Source organism: Epinephelus fuscoguttatus, linkage group LG10, assembly GCF_011397635.1.
Source record: "Epinephelus fuscoguttatus linkage group LG10, E.fuscoguttatus.final_Chr_v1".
Classification (NCBI taxonomy): domain Eukaryota; kingdom Metazoa; phylum Chordata; class Actinopteri; order Perciformes; family Serranidae; genus Epinephelus; species Epinephelus fuscoguttatus.
Genome location: NC_064761.1, coordinates 45,397,169 through 45,417,250, shown reverse-complemented (window position 1 = coordinate 45,417,250; position 20,082 = coordinate 45,397,169). Strand labels below are relative to the sequence as shown.

Below are 20,082 nucleotides of genomic sequence, written 5' to 3'. Positions count from 1 at the left end.
AGAAAGTAGAGTCAAAGATCTGAGTTTATTACGAAGATTTGTGTTCAGTACATTACTGACATCATTATCACAACAAGTTATAGTGAACTAACAGCCATGCACTGTGATGTGACTGTAGTTACACCTACATGTTACTGTGATGTGACTGTAGTTACACCTGTGATGTGACTGTAGTTACACCTACATGTTACTGTGATGTGACTGTAGTTACACTTACATGTTACTGTGATGTGACTGTAGTTACACTTACATGTTACTGTGATGTGACTGTAGTTACACCTACATGTTACTGTGATGTGACTGTAGTTACACTTACATGTTACTGTGATGTGACTGTAGTTACACCTGTGATGTGACTGTAGTTACACTTACATGTTACTGTGATGTGACTGTAGTTACACCTGTGATGTGACTGTAGTTACACTTACATGTTACTGTGATGTGATTGTAGTTACACCTACGTTACTGTGATGTGACTGTAGTTACACCTACATGTTACTGTGATGTGATTGTAGTTACACCTACATGTTACTGTGATGTGATTGTAGTTACACTTACATGTTACTGTGATGTGACTGTAGTTACACTTACATGTTACTGTGATGTGATTGTAGTTACACCTACATGTTACTGTGATGTGACTGTAGTTACACCTACATGTTACTGTGATGTGATTGTAGTTACACTTACATGTTACTGTGATGTGACTGTAGTTACACTTACATGTTACTGTGATGTGATTGTAGTTACACCTGTGATGTGACTGTAGTTACACTTACATGTTACTGTGATGTGACTGTAGTTACACTTACATGTTACTGTGATGTGACTGTAGTTACACTTACATGTTACTGTGATGTGACTGTACTTACACCTGTGATGTGACTGTAGTTACACTTACATGTTACTGTGATGTGATTGTAGTTACACTTACATGTTACTGTGATGTGACTGTAGTTACACCTGTGATGTGACTGTAGTTACACCTGTGATGTGACTGTAGTTACACTTACATGTTACTCTATTATCAGGTAGCTCTAGTAAGTCCTTAAAAACTCTCCAGCTAATTCAGAATGCAGCAGCACGTGTACTAACAGGAACTAAGAAACGAGATCATATTTCTCCTGTTTTAGCTTCTCTGCAAATCCTACTGTTAACTTATAAAGCTCTAAATGGTCAAGCTCCGTCATATCTTAGAGAGCTCATAGTGCCATATTATCCCACCAGAACACTGCGCTCTGAGAACGCAGGGTTACTCGTGGTCCCTAAAGTCTCCAAAAGTAGATCAGGAGCCAGAGCCTTCAGCTATCAGGCTCCTCTCCTGTGGAATCATCTTCCTGTTACGGTCCGGGAGGCAGACACCGTCTCCACATTTAAGACTAGACTTAAGACTTTCCTCCTGCCAGATGCCTCCTGCTGCTGCTGCCATCATTAGTCATTAGTCATATTTCTACTGTTATTATACACATATGACTATTGTCACACATGTATACTGCCAGATATTAATACATACTTTCAACATATTGTACCACAGTAACCAGAACTATAACTATAATATTATTACTTTCAATAATGTTGTTGTAAGATACTGTCATTACCTGCATCTCTCTCTCTCTCTCTCTCTCTCTCTCTCTCTCTCTCTCTCTCTCTCTCTGTCTCATTGTGTCATGTGGATTACTGTTAATTTATCATGTTGATCTGTTCTGTACGACATCTATTGCACGTCTGTCCGTCCTGGAAGAGGGATCCCTCCTCAGTTGCTCTTCCTGAGGTTTCTACCGTTTTTTCCCCGTTAAAGGGTTTTTTGGGGAGTTTTTCCTGATCAGCTGTGAGGGTCATAAGGACAGAGGGATGTCGTATGCTGTAAAGCCCTGTGAGGCAAATTGTGATTTGTGATATTGGGCTTTATAAATAAAATTGATTGATTGATTGATTGATTGATTGATTGATATGACTGTAATTACACAGACAGACGTCCCCTCTGACAGACAGAACTTCAGGAAAACTTTTCATGGCAGCTCTCCGAGCAGACCCTGAAGGCAGCACAGCCCGTTCTGTTTGCTGATTGGCTGTGGTTGCTATGGGAGCGGCTCCCGCTGCTATGGTAACGTTTCTTAAGGAGGGATTTGTACAATCACAGTTTCAGACTCCCGGAGCGTCGTCAAAGAGATTCGGTGCTAACGGCTAACATGCTAACCCGGGAATATTTACCGGTGAAAAAACGGAAAACCAAAGAGCGGAAACGGTAGAAACGGTTCCTCTGTGCTTGAAGGGCGGCAGCAGGGGCTGATGGGAAACTGAGGAGAAAGTTTTTAAACTTTTCAACAGTCTCCGTTCACCTGCCTGCTAGCTCCGCTGCTAGCCTGCTAAGGGCTAACCGAGCTGCTAGCACTTTAAAAAGTTTAGTGAAGCTAAGCGGGCCGGGAATTAGACGGAGCCATGACGGTGGAAGGAGTTAGACACTCCCCGATCCTGTCCGCCCTGTTCGGCGTGACTGACGAGTCCGAGCCGCTGCAGGGAGCCGCTCAGTTCATTAAAGGTACAAATACACAGTTTACTCAAAGTACAGATACTTCAATACAGAGTTCATTAAAGGTGCAAATACACAGTTTACTCAAAGTACAGATACTTAAATACAGAGTTCATTAAAGGTACAAATACTTAAATACAGAGTTCATTAAAGGTACGTTATAAATACACAGTTTAATTCAGTTTATTTATCTTGAAACAATCTGGTAAAGTTAATAGAGATTAGTGTATTAGAGGTTATGATAAAGTTAAAATTGGTTTTTCAAGTTAAAATAGTTCATGAAATGTAAAATGCAACAAAAGATTAATTAAAGAGTCTCTGAGGTAAAATTAGTTTGTTAAATTCTCTCAGACTGTTAAATGTAAAGATAAATTAATTAAAGGTAAAGATCAACAGGTGAATTTACCTTAAACAGTGTAAAGTAGGACTGCACGGTATATTGTTTGAACATCGCCATCGCGATGTGCGCGTGTGCAATAGTCACATCACAGGACATGCAATGTTTTCTCTTTTTTTAGAACATGTAAACTTTTGTTTTGCTTCAGAAAAGCAGCTCTGACGAGAGCTCTTTGCTCTGCTCACCTCTCTGCACGCAGCAGCCCTCCCCCTCTCGTGCACACGCTGCAGTCACACACTGAAAATTAGCAACATGCCGGAGGGAGAAACGGTAAAGGAGGGTTTATGCCTGGTTCACACTACACGACCTTTCTGCCCGTTCTGAAAGTCCTATGTCACATTACACGATTGTGGAGTCATAAAATCGTGCCGTGACTTGGCCGACAGACATGACACGCTACACGCTGGTACTCACCAATTATCCCTGGTCGTCTTTCACGGCGTGTGTGATGTCATCGGGTTATTCTTGTCCTGTTTTTATTACTTTACTATTATTTGAGTCACTGTGTGTGTTCATGTGCCAGCCGACATGATGTTGTAGTCACTTAAAAGCGTCAGGAGATGGCAGGAGCTACATTTGAAGCGCCATACGCAAACATTCACAGCGTACCTAACCATCTTGAAGAAGACACGACAAAGAAGAAGTTTAATGTTAAGAGTACTGTTGGAAATATCTGGAAGGAGACCAGTGCGTCGTTTTTTTTCGCAGTTTTTGAAAATGCGAATTAAAATAGGTGGATAGAAACCCCACTATTTTCTCTTTGTTATCTTCTGAACTTTGCAGTTTATCTGCTGACTAAACGTCTTCTCACACACTTCCTGTCACTACTATTTTCATTACTGATCATGTTTAGTTTCCTTCAGCTGCTGGTCGACTTCATGAGAGAACGAAAACACACACAGCTGTTTTAGTTTTAGTTTCTCTCAGAGTTTTACTTCTTCAGGCGTCCAAAATGATTCTGATGACACTAGTGTTGTCACAATACCAAAATCTTTGTTTCGGTACTGATACCAATATGAATTTCGATACTCTTCAGTACTTTTCCTAAGGAAAAGTCCTTTTGGATACAAACCTTTAGAACAATAAATAGTAGGGGTGTAACGGTACCAAAAAAATCATGGTTCGGTCAGTACCTCGGTACGGACGTCACGGTTTGGTTGCTCAAATGTTTCACCAAGTTGGTGTTGTCTCGTGTTGTGTCCCTTTGCGAGGCAGACTTTCTCTTGTCTTTTTTCATGTGCGCCAGCTGCGGATGTTGATACAGGTGTTGTCATACACACCACTTGTGCAATCTGTGCTCCAATAGGAACAAGGAAGGCGTTTGTGTGCATAAATGAGTAAAATAAATTAACTAAATTAATGAATTGAATCAATTTCAAAGTACCGGTATTTTCCAAATGCAGTATAGTACCGTTTGGAGTGCTCTAGTACCGCGGTACTATTTTAGTACCAGTATACCGTGCAACACTAGATGACACGATCTTTACTTCCATCGACACACAGTGTTCAAACTTTGATCACCTTCAGATATTCTCTTCATCAGCTGTTCTGTCAGTTATTATGAGAGAAGTAAAGTGCGTCTGTGAATCCATCGGTAGTATTTATTTATAGAGTTATAAGATCCTCTGTCATAGTTATAGGTTTTATATCATCGTTTTTTCTAGACTTGCACCTATTTATCGGCAGTGCTCAGAATTTGGCCGGTTTTCACGTGATCGGCCGTGACCTGCAACCGTGTCTAAAACATGACGATTTAAAACGCCGGTCAAATTTCCCGGCGCGCCACATGATTGACATTGTGTAACATCAGCAGTGCACACACACGCACATGTGCAACTCACAGCTTGGGCGATGTGAGGAAGTGAAACATGGGCGGCTTCTCACCTTAATAATTCACGCACACACATCAAAAGAGAGAAGGAGGAAGTTCTTAATTATCCGTGTTAAACTGAACTGAGGAGCTCTCATTGCTGCACGGTGCTGCTTGAAACTGACGAGGCGCATGTCCGCGTGCTAAAGATGCGCGTGTCCGCACACTTACTAGCGGGCGTGTCCTGAAGGCCTGCGTGAATTTTCCACAGGAGATATTTTTACTTTTTTGTCTATTCAAGAAATTACCCACAAATGCTATACACCAAGAATTATTATTTAATTTATCCATGTTTTTATTTATGTATGCCTTTTTTACTTAGTTATTTTAATACTGTACCTGAAGTTATATTTGAGCAAAAAGGAAAATGTTTCTTAACTCTTAACTAACTGTCACTGTTTGTGTTTGCTTGAGATGATTATTGAAGAGCTGGTTGTATCTTGATTAAAATGTTCTAATAAAGGAAAGATAGAAAATATAGCAATATATTATGTGCTGTAAAGTGGTTTGAAAAAAATGAAATCGGAATCGGCCATCCAAACACTCTGCAAATTGGAAATTGGTATCAGCCCAAAAAATTGTAATCGGTGCAAGTCTAGTTTTTTCACACTGAAATAAAACAAAAATCAAATCTGTTACATTTAAAACTGCTGTCAGCTGACATCAGGTTTGGATTTGGTGTTAAGTTCAGAGTTGAACTGGTCTCAGATCAGTTTCTAACCTGTGTGTGTGTGTGTGTGTCCGTCCAACAGAGCGTCTGTACTTCGCCACATTACGCAGTAAACCTAAGAGTACAGCCAACACTCACTACTTCTGCACTGACGAGGAGTTCGTCTACGAAAAGTAAGTTCAGCTCCTTTAAACTGTTATTGATTAATAATCAATATGTGGAACGTGTGTGTGAACATAATAACCAGCTGCCCCAAACACCGAATGGTGCTTGTGGTCTAATTGACCTGGACAACGAAACACGGAACAGACTTGGACTGGCTGAAGGTGTAAGGACGTACACCAGAGGATGAAGAAGCCTCATCTACATCGGTCACGGCCTTCCTCTCAGGGTTCTCGCTGTAGTTAGGTGATGACATCACAGATGAAATTCTCAAGGAGGACGTCCAACACACCGCGGGCCTGCTTCACAGAGTATGTTGCCATAGTAACTGACTCAGGGTTACACTGAGCTGGCTTTGTGAAATGGAAAACTCAGAGTTTGACTGATCCTGCTCTCTGAGACAGACCTGTTGGCCTCAGGTCAGATGGAGAGCTCCGAATTTTGTTTTGTATTCCTCGTTTAATGATTATACAGTCGGACCAGAGTAACTTCATCTGACTCCCTCTGAACAGGAACTTTATTATTTGTTGCTTGTTTGTTGCTGAGGATCCTGATTGTTTTTATTGCGTGCGTGCGTGTGTGTTTGTGTGTGTGTGTGTGTGTGTGTGTGTGTACACTGAGTTTCTAACTGTGTGTGTTGTGTGTCAGTTTCTATGCAGACTTCGGTCCTCTGAATTTGGCCATGTTGTATCGATACTGCTGTAAACTCAACAAGAAGCTGAAGGTGAGTTTCTGCTGCAGCCGACTCTCCCCCGACAGGAATGTCCAGAATGCACCAGACTCAGTCACTACATCACGTTCACTCAGAGTTTATGTGACAGAGTGAATGTGACTGACATGTTCACTCTGTCACAGTGGGTGTGTGTGTGTCAGCACTGTACAAAGTGTTTTGTTGTCTCGACTGTAAATCTTTTGCTTTAAGTGTTTTGTCTTGTTTTATCTTGGTTGCCATGGTGATGACATTCCCCGGTCACCTGTTGACGACCGGACGGTCTGCATTCACACCCTGTGATCAGTCTGTACCTGTCCAGGTGGAAGACACACGTGTGCAGCCGGGGGGGGGGGGGTCAATACAGCATAGTGTCACAATGTTTTTGTGAGATAATATCAAATCGTCTCGCTGACATCAGGATTTTTAAATTTTATAAATGATTAATATGACAAATATAAATTAAACTTTAGGTAGCCGACTACAGTCATATGATCAGATGGTTTTTAGTCCACTGGATGAACTAAACTGTGCAATGTCTGAACAGACTGAAAACTTCATATCTTATTAAATATAGCATTCCTTTAAGGACATCATTTGACACTGAAAGAAGGAAATAAATTACAGTATATTTAATCTCAACACTCAGCACATCGCAACACGTTTAAAATCACACATATATTGTGTGGTGAACAGTGTTGGGTAAGGGTTACTTTAAAAGTAATCAAAGTACGTTACTGCGCTACTTTTGAAAAAAGTAACCAGTTACTTTACTGCGTTACTCCCTCAGTAAAGTAACTCAGTTACTTTAAAAGTACTTCCAACGTTACTCCCTGAGAAAAGTAACTCAAGCACTTTTAAAGTACTTTTGAGTATTCTACATTTCCTATTGGGCAATGGACCACAGAGCGCTAAGCCTACATTTTGTTGTCTCCAAATTAAAGTTATGGACCACTTGCCCTTCACTGAGATCCAGTTCTCCCATCACAGCCGTCACTTTGACCAGTAGAAACACACAACGATTTGCTGCCGTAGACAACTGTATGACAACAACACCCCAGCGTTTTTAGTATTTCCTCTAGGGATGTTACCACACAGAGTAAAAGGGGGAAATGATGGTGTGAAACAGCAGAGGCACTTTGTCAACCCGCTGAGTTAACGTTACTGTCATTAGCATCAAGCTAGCAAACAATGGTACATCCTCATGGTCCGGTCTGTGTTTTTTTTTTTCAATTGCTGAAAATAAAAACTTGTGAATGTGTAAAATAGTTATTGATAGTCAGGCCTGTTAAGATACTACTTCAGTTGTGTCTGCATGAAATAATATTCAACCACATCATGATACAGAGAAATGTGAGGGATGTAATGTGTTGGATTTGTGCTGATATCTGACATGTAACAACTTATTTGTGCGATATTAGAACTCGACCGATAGTGGATTTTTAATGGCCGATATTAATAATGATAGTTTGGAGCAGGAAAAAAAACCCATGGCTGATGGATCGTTTGAAAACACCTGAAGAATCAGAATCAGAAATACTTTATTGATCCCTGAGGGGAAATTATTTATGTTATGCGTTATGTTATGAAGTTCTGTTCCCTTATTAACTATAGTTTATATAAAGTCCTGTCGGCGCCATTTAATCGGACAGACCAATGAATCAGTCGACCTCTGATCAATATATCCACTTCCCACCTAATGTCAGTGATCATCATCAAGTCTCTGCTCATATCTGCTCTGCTATTTTTAGATAGAGAAAAGGTCACAAAGTTCTTCATCAAAGAAATGTAAACAAACTGAGGAAGAGGAGGGTCATATGTCCATGAAGTGTTTTTAGATGTAGTGCTGTTCCTGAGCTCTACCTGATGTTGTGTGACGCCTCTTCCTCTCCCTCTTCTTCTTCTTCTTCTTCTTCTTCTTCTTCTTCTCTGCAGTCGTTCACTCTGACCAGGAAGAGGATCGTTCATTACACCAGCTTTGACCAGAGGAAGAGATCCAACGCTGCTGTGCTGATTGGAGGCTACGCTGTGAGTCATCACTGTCACTTCCTGGAAATTGCACATAATGATGTCACTGAACTTGACAAAAATAAACGTCTGTGTATCAACTCAGAAACAATCAAAATACACAGGTTTAGTTTAGTTCATGTTTTAGCCTAGCTTAGCATAAAGACTGTTAGCCTAGCCTAGCATAAAGACTGTTAGCCCAGTTGGGCACACTGACTGTTAGCCTAGCTTAGCATAAAGACTGTTAGCCTAGCCTAGCATGAAGACTGTTAGCCTAGCCTAGCATGAAGACTGTTAGCCTAGCTTAGCATAAAGACTGTTAGCCTAGCCTAGCATAAAGACTGTTAGCCTAGCTTAGCATAAAGACTGTTAGGCTAGCCTAGCATAAAGACTGTTAGCCTAGTTTGGCACACTGACTGTTAGCCTAGCTTAGCATAAAGACTGTTAGGCTAGCCTAGCATAAAGACTGTTAGCCTAGTTTGGCACACTGACTGTTAGCCTAGCTTAGCATAAAGACTGTTAGCCTAGCCAAGCATAGAGACTGTTAGCCTAACTTAGCACACTGACTGTTAGCCTAGCTTAGCACACAAATTGTTAGCTCCATGATGTGTATGTTGTATGTTGTCACACTTTGTGTGTGTGTGTGTGTGTGTGTGTCAGGTGATCTACCTGAAGAAAACTCCAGAAGAAGCCTACAGAGCTCTGATCTCTGGTTCCAACGCCTCCTACCTGCCCTTCAGGTGAGTCCTCCACTACTGCAGCACGTGCTGACCTTTGACCTTTGACCTCTGTGCAGCAGCAGAGTCCTGATAACTCAGCTGTGACAGATTAAAGTGGTCGTAGTTTCCAGCAGACAGAAGTTAGTGTGGCGGAGCTGAACTCTCGGAGCGTCTCTAGTAGGGTTGGGAACGATTAACCGATACGACCAAATATCCGGTTTGACAAGCAAGAGATACGGCTGCGTTGGTAGCAGCCTCCTCAATCGATACGAATCAGCCATGAATCCTTAGATGAGTCATGGATTCGGGTATCGCGAGACTAGCAATCGGTTGACTGACTTTAACAGTTTGCATCTCTAAAACAACGCGAGAGCCGGCGGCATGCTCCATAGCAGGCATTACTGACAACGATAATGGATGTAAACATCAGCGCCAGCTTGACCGGTGGAGCTGAGGAACAGAAGCTAATGCTGGTTGGATAAACCAGGGAGCAGCCAAGCCGCAGCAGAAACTAAAGGCGAATCCTACTGGTTGTGGGTTGAACGGGGGGTCACAGACACAGACAGAAATACGTATTCCTGTCAAATACGGCGGCCGTAGTGCTCCGCGGAGGCGACTGAGAAGCCCGGCTCCAGGTCCAAGAAGTCTTCGTCGGTGTCACGACTGCCCAGAAATACCAGCCAAGCCCTGGCAGCACTCAGGTATGTGATGTGTCAGAGGAGAAACGAGCAGTTCACATTTCCACAAACCTCACCGCACTTTAGGGACTGTTCTTTACTTGTCAGGGGAGGAGGGTGGCTGGTTGATTTTGATTTCATTTATTTATTTTATTTTGATCCTCCCTTATGTTAATCACTTATTCATGCTGTTTTTGAAGTATGAATAAGTCAATAAGTAATTTATTCCATTGAAATATCAGTGATGTATTATAGAAAAGTGATTTATCTTTTCATAAATGACAAACACAGAGTGTAGCAAACACAAAGAAATAGTCTGACATGCTGTCAGTGATAAGCTGCTAGTCATCACATGATATCAACTAATAACAGGAGATGTCAGATTCTGCCCCTACATTGCATGTTATTATTTTATTCTGCTTTATGTTTATATTGTACAGCGTTATGATAAACTTCATTCCAGACTCAAGTCCATATAAGATACATACAAAAACACAGACAATACCATGAAAACAACACAACAAGTAGGTTTAAAACACTTAAATTTTACTTAAAGTTCACTTCACTTAAAGTTTAAAACTTCTTCTCATTTTTATATTGATCCCATCCAACAAAATGAGGTTCATTCAGCAAGTCTTTTCTTGGTCCATGTCTAAAAATAAATACATTTGACATGTGATTTTGTTGTTGTTTGACTTTTTATTTTATTTTTGCCAGTGCCATACAGCATAAGTGCTTGGGGATGTGGTCTTTTACAAATCTGAAAATACTGTAAGAATGTCACTTTTATAGAATTGGCTTTTTTATTATATAATGTATGATTAATGTCTGCATCAACAAATGTTAACCACAGAATCGTATCGAATCGTATCGAATTGTTCTGTATTAAAAATATATTGTTTTTCAATTGTATTGTAACCCGTGTATCTAGATACGTATCGAATCGTCTATCACAGAGAGATTCCCAACCCTAGTCTCTAGCAGGCTGGTTATGGTGCGTTCGTTTTGTACTTGGAGGTCAGAAATTCCCAGTTCCCAGTCGGAAGTTTAAACTCTAACGCACCCTGAGGTCAGATCTCCAACTCAGAAACTCGGAGCAACCGCATCAACCCTGACTTACGAATTCAAGATGGCTGCCTGTCACACACGCAGTGAGTAAACGCTCTGCTGAAGTACTGTTTATAGCATCTTTATCTTATTTGTTTTACATGAGGTCGGCCACGCCCTTAGTGCTGTTCAGTTTTTATCTGTGGGCATGTGGCTACGCTGTCTGTATGTGCAAAATGCCACACAGAGCGTTGTTATCAATTGATATTGCTAACAGTGGCTACGGCTATCCCAACGGTAAAATGGTAACATCCATGGTTTTTTCCGACTTGTCCACCGTTGTCAACTAGAATGCAAAAACTGTTGTCAATTCAGAGGTGACGTCATTCCCATTTCCACCTTCCAACCTCCGAGTACAAAACGAACGCACCATTAGTGACGTCCAGCTAGTGGTGGCAGGAGGAAGTGTTTAAACTCTGACAGCAGAGAATAAGAAGAAGAAGAAGAAGAAGAACTTTACTGAGAGTTAGATATCAGAGAACACCAACACTGAGTCTGGTTACTGTTGTTTGAATACAGGACCAATAAAGTTACTGAATCTTCAGTTTGTTGTTTCATCACTGAGTCACAAACTGTGTGTGTGTGTGTCTGTTTCTGTGTGTGTGTGTGTGTGTGTGTGTGTGTGTGTGTGTGTGTGTGTGTGAGGAGGATAAAGGGCTTGTTGTTGGTTATATAACAGTAGTGTGTGTGTCTTGTTGAACGGAGGTTTCCTCTGAGCTCTGCTGATGGATTTGACATGAGGAGGCCACGCCCACTGAGACACACAGCAGTGAGGCATTCACTGACCCTCAGACCGATGTATTTTACAGTGACATGTTAAACTGTCCAATAAAAACATGAAGTTTATTGTTGATGTGACCTGAACTGATCCTGGACCTGCTGCAGCTGACAGTCAGAGAGCTCTCACTGTCTGCTGCAGGAGTGTGTGTGTGTGTGTGTGTGTGTGTGTGTGTGTGTGTGATGAGACGAGACAGGAGGTGTGTGTTGATCCTGTGATGTCCTCTGTGTGTCTTCAGGGACGCCTCCTTTGGGAACTGCACCTTTAGCCTCACAGTGCTTGACTGTCTGCAGGGCATCAGGAAGGTGAGCTGTGATTGGCTGGATGGGACGTGTCACCTGTGTGATGTCACAGTGCTCACACATAAACTCAGCATGTTGTCTCTGTGTTTGTGCGTCAGGCTCTGCAGCACGGCTTCTTTGACTTTGAGACCTTCGACGTGGACGAGTATGAACACTACGAGGTAAAAACCACTACTACCTGTACTAAGTGATGATCTCACAGTGAAGCTGACCTTTGACCTTTTGGATATAAAATGTTATCACTTCATTATTTTATCCTGTTGGACATTTGTGTGAAGTTTTGTCATAATTAGTTTATGAATTCTTGAGTTACATCCACACACATTTTGTGACTTTTGACCTTCGACCACAAAATTCTAATTAGTTGACTCAAAGTGGGCGTTTGTGCCAAATTTAAATAAATTCCCTTGAGGTGTTCTTTAGACATCGTGTTGACAGGGATGGGACGGACATATGGACAACCTGAAAACATAAATGTCTCTGTGTCTCTGCAGCGGGTCGAGAACGGAGATCTTAACTGGATCGTCCCGGGAAAGTTTCTGGCCTTCAGCGGACCGCATCCCAAAACTAAGATTGAGAACGGTGAGTTCACAGACGGACTCGTCTCACACAGTCAGATCTGCACAGCTCAGGGTCAGCACGACAGGAAGGTCTGGAATCACTGATTATTAGAGGTGTGTCATATCATCTCGTTCACGATGATACTGGTGTCAGTTTTAACATGATATGAAAAATTCATATCGTAGCGCTCGCAATATTTCGACTTGTTGACATATATATATATATATTTATTTATTTTTTTTTTGTGATCAACTTTTTATTTCATTTGATTTGATTTAGAAATTACCAAACAGTTCATACAGATAATGAAGTATTGCATATACAACGTGCAAACAATAACACCACAGTCCACAGTGATACAAGACAGGACAAGGACATAGAGTACAAAAACAAGAAAAGAAAGAGAGAAAAACAAAACAAAAAAAGGAGAAAAAACAAACAAACAAACAAAAAATAAAATAAAATAAAATAAAAATTAAAAAAAAAAACAAACAAAAAAAAAAAAATAAACAAGCAAAAGGGGAGAGGGGGAAAGCTTTGAGGAAGGGGATTAGAGCCATTTTATAAGCGGAAGGATCCTCCATTATCCAAGATATTCTATGTATGTTGTCTTAGTTATGAACTCAATAGTGCTTTGATCTGCTCTCTTACTTGTTCCAGAACTGCTACATTCTCCTGTTTGGCACCATGTATTTTTGCAACTGAGATCTCCAAGTATAAAATATCCACAAACGATGTAAGCCATTGTGGGATGTTAAGTATCTGAGGTTGTTTCCATCTGATTGCTATCAATTTTTTTGCTGCAGTGATGCCGGCTAGAGAATGCGGTTAGGAACTGAAAGATGACATTCAGAATCATCATTTAACAAAATCAGTGTAGGTGTAAAGGGTAGAGTTTTTCAAATAGTGGTAGACAACAGCGATAAAACTGATCGCCAGAAGGCATTGATTTCAGTACAGTCCCACATTATATGAAGGTATGTGCCTGGGGTTCCCAGAGAACAATATGTACAGTTGGGTGAGTGGTTGGGAGAGAACTTGGCCAGCTTTTGTGGAGTGAGATGGGTTCTCATAACGTAATTGTAATGGGTCATTTGATGGTCTGGGTTCCTGGAGGAGAGTCGGATGTTAGACCATACCCTAGACCAGTTAATGTTAGTTTGTTTTAAATCATTTGCCCAGGTATTGCATATTGATAGTTGCTGTGTGAGAGACTGTCTAAGTATACCATACAATTTGGATACCAGCTTGCGATGAGAACCTGACGTATACAGTCTGTGTAGAGAGGGAATGTCCATTTTTGTGCCCCAGGGAACCCCATAAGCACTGAGGGCAGATCTCAGCTGTAAATAAAAAAAGAAAGTGGTGCCTGGAAGATTGAACATTTGTTTCAGTTCCTGAAATGTCCGTAGTCTATTCTCATATATGATATCTGACAAAATATGGATGTCCTTTCCTGACCAGCTGGAGAAGGAAATAGGTTTACCGCATATTGTAATAGAGTGATTGTTGAATAGTGGGACATAGGGGTGGAATTTAGAGGCGGTATAGTTTCCCCAACCGACCACCAAACTGAAAGCAAATTGGAGATAATCGGTCCGAATTTGTCCGAAAGATTTTTTTGAGGGATATTGGAATAGATGACATCCTCTAAACGATGCGGATTAACTCTGGACTCCTCGATGGCTCGCCAGGCATTTACCATCCCGGGGTTTAGCCATGAACGCAGAGCACGCAAGGTAAAGGACCAAAAATAGTATTTAAAATTTGGTAGATTTTGGCCGCCTGTGTCCCTTGCTCTTTGAAGAGTAGCATATTTAATTCTAGGAGTTTTGTTGCTCCAGATAAATTTGTTAATAATCGAGTGTAATCTATCCCAATAACCAGCTGGAGGAGAGAGCGGCAACATGGAGCTGTAAAAGTTTATCCTTGGCATAACAGTCATTTTAATTACAGAAAAACGAGCTTGAATCGATTGCGGAATTGTAGACCACCTTTCCAAATCAGCTGTTATTGTGTTAAGTGTATTGCCATAATTGTCTGTGATGATTTTTGTAATAGTGGGGAAAATATTCAATCCAAGATATCGGAACTGTTTGACTATAGGAATGTTTGTAATAGACCTGACGGATGCTGCTGTGTTATTTAATGGTAGCAGGGCTGACTTAGACAGATTAATTTTGTAGCCCGAGATGTCTCCAAATACAGCAAAAGTGTTTAATATCACCGAAACTGAGTAGTGATGTCATTAACAAAAAGAAGCAAATCATCGGCATACAACGAAAGGTGATGATTAGTGTTATAAACATTGATTGGATCATGGGTGAGACGTATCAGCTGGGCAAGTGGTTCTAGTGAGAGGGCAAACAATAATGGACTGAGCGGGCAGCCCTGTCTGGTACCCCTAGTGATGGAAAAGCTGTCTGATAAGGTGCCACCAACTAGGATTCTAGCAGTAGGATTGAAATATAATACTTTAATCATAGATATATAATGTGTACCAAAACCCATGTGGTGGAGAACCTGCCATAGATAGTGCCATTCCAGGCGGTCAAACGCCTTCTCAGCGTCTACTGATAAAACAGCGCATGGTGTTGAAATACAGGAGGCACCCTCTATGATGTGGAGAAGACGGCGGACATTATCAGAGGCAAGCCGAGATTTTATAAAGCCAGTCTGGTCATGGTGCACCAAATCGGTTATCAATGGGTCCAATCTCCTAGCCAGGACTTTAGCAAATAGCTTGACTTCAGTATTTAGAAGTGACAATGGTCGATAATTGCCACAGGCCGATGGGTCCTTATCTTTCTTCAATATAAGTGAGATTACTGCAGTGTTTATATCTCTAGAGAAGGAACCTCTTTGGACTGAGAATTGAATCATATCCAGTAATAAGGGGCCTAATTGTGACCAAAATGTAAGGTATAACTCAGGGGGGATACCATCAAGCCCAGGTGATTTGCCTATCTTCATTACCATGAGTGCATCTTTAAGTTCAGCAAGTGATATGGGAGCGTCAAGCTGCTCTGCAGACTCTTGAGTTATGTGAGATAGGTTGGCTTTAGCAAGGAAGGCTGCCACTTTCGAATTGTCAGGGAGTAAGTCTGTGCAGTACAACCTGGAGAAAAACTTGGCGAAGGCTGCAGTAATATCGGCAGGTTTGCTGCATGAGTTGCCCTGTTGGTCTATGATGTGAGAAATGGTAGACAGATTTTCATTCTTGCGTAATTGTTGTGCCAATAGGCGGCTAGGACGTGCTCCATTAAAATAAAAATTGCAGCGTGATCTGTGAATCATAAATTCTGTTCTGTGTCTGAGAATAGAATTTAATTCCATCCTAGTTAGCTCTCTCTCTTGCTGTAATTGTGAAGAGGAGGCGCTATGGAGCTTGTTTTCAAACGAAGATAGTTTCTTCTCCAATCTATTAATTTCCTGTTGACGGGTTTTGTTTAATTTAGAGGCAAAAGAAATAGAAACTGATCTAATACAACCTTTAATGGACTCCCAGAGCACTCTCGGGTCATCAACCGATCCTTTGTTAAAGCCAATAAATTCTGTCAATTGTGTTTCCATGTAAGCAATAAACTGGTCATTTTGTAATAGAGTAGTGTTGAATCGCCACCTAGTAGCTCTGGGGGGCTCCAAAGGGATATTTATCTGTGTAAAAACAGCATTGTGATCTGAAAAGGTAATTGGAATGTGTACAGAGTTATACACTTCCCCAGAGAAAATCTTTGAAATGAAGATGTAATCTATCCTTGAAAAGGATTTGTGACGTGCAGAAAAAAAAGAGTAATCTCGGGAAGATGGATTGATCAAACGCCAGGTGTCAATAACAGATACATCCCTGGCCCATCTATGAACTAGGGAGGTGGTTAATCGTTGCTCTCTTAGTTCATTTGGGCTAGTTCTGTCCATTTTATGGTCCCATACAGCGTTAAAGTCACCACCAACAATCAGATGAAACTCAGAGAGGTCCAACAATGTGAGGGTGAGGTAGTTAAAAAAAATCTTGGTCGTACACATTAGGAGCATAGACTGAGACAAAGGCTAATTTTGTGTTACCCAACATTGTCTTAACAAATGCAATTCTACCCTCTCCATCATGCCCTCTGTCCAAGATAGATAAGGTCAGGTTACGACTACCAACAATAAGCACACCCCTACATTTCCTATGGTAAGACGACGATGCTAAAATCTGGTATCGCTTATTGCTGAAACGAGAAACATCCTCTTTAAGAAGATGAGATTCCTGAATAAAGGCAATATCAATTTTTTTCCTATGTAATAGATCCAGACAATTTATTCTCTTATTAGGGAGATTGAGACCGTGAGCGTTCAGAGATAATATATTTATTCTACCCATCAATCAGCTAAGACATCACAATGGTCTAAACAATAAACAAAAATCCCTAAATAAGAAAGGCTATAAGCCTGGATAAGTGCTAGGATACAGTAGAGCCACCATCTCAATCCGTACTTGTTTCCCCTCTGAACAAACAAAAAGAAAACAAACAAAACAAAAACAAGATGAAAAACAAACCGATAAAACAAGACAATAAAAAGAGCAGGGAAAAAAAAGGGAAGAAAAAAAAAGAACCCCACACCCCCCTCCAACAGCTCCAACGACAAATGTACAATCCTTACGAAAAGGAGTCCCCAGCAAAACCCACCTATATTTATTTATTTATATTTTTAGGGCATTTTTTGCCTTTAATGGACAGGACAGACAAGCATGAAGGGGGGGGATACATGCAGCAAAGGGCCACAGGCTGGACTCAAACCCACAGCCTTGTACATGGGGCGCCTGCTCTATCCACTAAGCCATCAAAGCCCCGACTTGTTGACATATTGACGTCATACTGTTACCCCAGGCAACAACAAACTTGGCTGAAAGTGAAACGATGTTGGCCTCTGCGGTGGTTCCAAAAGAGGAGGAGCTTCAGAGTCTGTAATAAAGTGTGGCGTTTGCTCAGAGGGAACTCATTCAGCGGCTCCTCTGGCAGCAGCAGTGATTGTGTCAGAAAGATTTGATAATGTAAACCTGCGGGACAAATGTCTCATTACAGGCTGATGATCAGAGATGATTTTATAAACACTGCTAGTGTTGTCATGAGAACCGATACTTCCGTACCAAGTCGATGCCGACACGCAAAAAATACATCAGTACCTTTTTTTTTTTTTTTTGATACTGTAAGTACCGGATACAACTTTGCCCTCAGCGGGCCGTGTCGATTCCTGTTGGAACTGACGGGGGCAGTATACGTGCGTCAGGCGGTGCAGAGGACGAGCACTGAAGAAAAACACCTGTTCTCCATCGTCTTTGCTAGAAACAGTGGCTTTTACAAGTGCTGCTGGAGCCACAACACCTCGGCATGTCAAAGTCAGGTAGTAGGAGTCGTGTGTGGAGAGGGTTAGGGTTAGGCCTCATTTACACCGCAAGTGATGTGTTCGCGTGGTGCTCGCGAACGATCGCTGTTTACTCGCGTTTTCATTTCGGAGAGCTTGTTAACAGGTCAGAGTATTCACACCGCATCTGTTGTACGCGCCGCTCGAGTCGCGCTGCTTTCACGAGCAAGCTCGAAAATAGAAGAGACACTGATTTTTTGCGCAAGTCGTGAGCGAATGGTCGCGGCCTTCAACAAAAACCACGAGTTTGCATGTGGTGTGACCTCTCTCGGCCACCGTAGACATCTCCCCCTTGACCAAGTGAGACCTGACAGGCACATGTTTCATGTACTTACCCATTTGTGGTGCTAAATATTAATTCGTTGGAATAGTCACTGGTGCGCGAACCTGTCCACCCAGGGCTTTGGGTCCAAACTCACTTCTTCTTCTTTGGGGTTTATTGGAGATTTGCAAACACAGTGCACTACCGCCACCAACTGTTCAGGTGTGGTTTGTATTTTGACAGGACAGCAGCGGCCGCTGTGCGACGCGTTTGTTCCGTTTTGGTGTGAATACACGTGTGCTGCCGCATCGCTTGCGGTGTAAATGAGGCCTGGAGTTAAAGTTAAAGTTTGAAACAGTTTTAATAAAGTAGTGAAGTTAGAAATACGTGATTCTGTTTTTTGATTTCTATCATAGTATCGAATGAGTATCGAGAGTCGTGGAAATTCACTGGTATTGGTATTGACTACTGAAATTCTGGTATCGTGACAAGTCTATAATAAAGGGAACACATAATCATCACAGTGTAACTCAAAGTCAATCAAACTGGGTTACTGGGATATCAACCCGTCCAGTTAGGAAGCAATACTGATTGTGAATCAATTTCACCTGCTGTTGTGCAAATTGGACAGACAACAGGTGGAAAGGAGAGGCAATTACCAAGACAACCCCTATTTAGGAATGGTTTTGCAGGTGGTGGCCACAGACCATTTCCCTCTCTGCATCCTTTCTGGTTGATTCTTGGCTAGTTGGGCATTTTTCCAGTGCCCTCACCACATGAGGCGTTATCTGCAGCCCACTGAAGTTGCTCAGGTACTAGAGCTGCTCTAGGATGGCACATCCATACACGCAGTGGCCAGAAGGTTTGCTGTGTCTCCCAGCACAGTGTCAAGAACATGGAGGAGATACCATGAGACTGGCCGTTACACCAGGAGAGATGGACAGGGCCGTAGGAGGGAAACAACCCAGCAACAGGACCGCTATCTGCTCCTTTGTGTGAGGAGGAACAGGAGGAGCACTGCCAGAGCCCTACAACATGACCTCCAGCAGGCTACTGGTGTGCATGTTTCTGACCATGTGGACTCATGTGGCTGGAACATGTCAGCAGGTCCTGGATGACGAAGGCATTGATGCCATTGACCGGCCCATCCGTTCCCCAGACCTGAATCCATTCGAGCACCTTTGGGACATCATGTATTGTAACATCCACCGCCGCCACATGGCACCACAGACTGTCCAGGATCTGACTGATGCCCTGATCCAGGTCTAGGAGGAGATCCTCCAGGAGACCATCCGTGGTCTCATTAGGAGCCCAGATGTTGTAGGGAGTGTATCCAGGCACGCAGAGGCCACACACACTACTGAGTCACATCATGAGTTGTCCTGAGAAAATTGACAGAAGTTGGATCAGCCTGTGATTTTTCCACTTTGATTTTGGGTTTGATTCTGAATCCAGTCCTGAATGAGTTCTTACATTATTTTGTTCTCTGGAATATTTCATTCATCCAGATCTGGGATGTGTGATTTAAGTGTTCCCTTCATTTTTTTGAGCAGTGTATATAGATCCCAGGGGACATTTGTTTAAATGTGTAATTAGTGGTAGATTTGATTTAGTTGAACTATTAATATTGTGACAGAATCTGAATCTGACTCTGAGTTACTGTTGTTGTTCACAAACTAAAGAAATGACATTGTCATTTTTATTTAGTTTTTACTGATGATTTGAAGGAAAATGTAAAAGTAAATCACAGATTTTGTTACAATTCTATTTTCTTAAATTAATAATTAAATATGTTTTTTACTAATCTGTCATATCGTCAAGAATATTGTTATTCTGATATTATTTTAGGGCCACATCTCCCATCCCTGCTGATAAAATTTCTGCTACAGAGGAAAAACACTTGTTTTTGTTTCTTTAAACCA

The 20,082-nt window shown here is 41.6% G+C and overlaps 1 protein-coding gene across 3 annotated transcripts in view; it reads left to right on the top strand.

The window, feature by feature from the left end:
- Positions 1 to 2,135: 2,135 nt before the first annotated feature.
- cdc14ab (cell division cycle 14Ab) overlaps positions 2,136 to 20,082 on the top strand; it is a 33,760-nt gene continuing 15,813 nt past the window's right edge. For 2 of the 3 annotated variants that reach the window (XM_049587535.1, XM_049587534.1), the window contains exons 1-8: positions 2,137 to 2,539; positions 5,550 to 5,640; positions 6,278 to 6,353; positions 8,274 to 8,366; positions 9,006 to 9,085; positions 11,865 to 11,931; positions 12,027 to 12,089; positions 12,423 to 12,510. In XM_049587535.1, coding sequence (XP_049443492.1) covers positions 2,440 to 2,539; positions 5,550 to 5,640; positions 6,278 to 6,353; positions 8,274 to 8,366; positions 9,006 to 9,085; positions 11,865 to 11,931; positions 12,027 to 12,089; positions 12,423 to 12,510 — 658 coding nt within the window. In that variant the 5' untranslated portion in view covers positions 2,137 to 2,439. Of the gene's footprint in view, positions 2,540 to 5,549; positions 5,641 to 6,277; positions 6,354 to 8,273; positions 8,367 to 9,005; positions 9,086 to 11,864; positions 11,932 to 12,026; positions 12,090 to 12,422; positions 12,511 to 20,082 lie in introns of all 3 variants that reach the window. The other variant, XM_049587533.1, reaches the window with a different exon arrangement.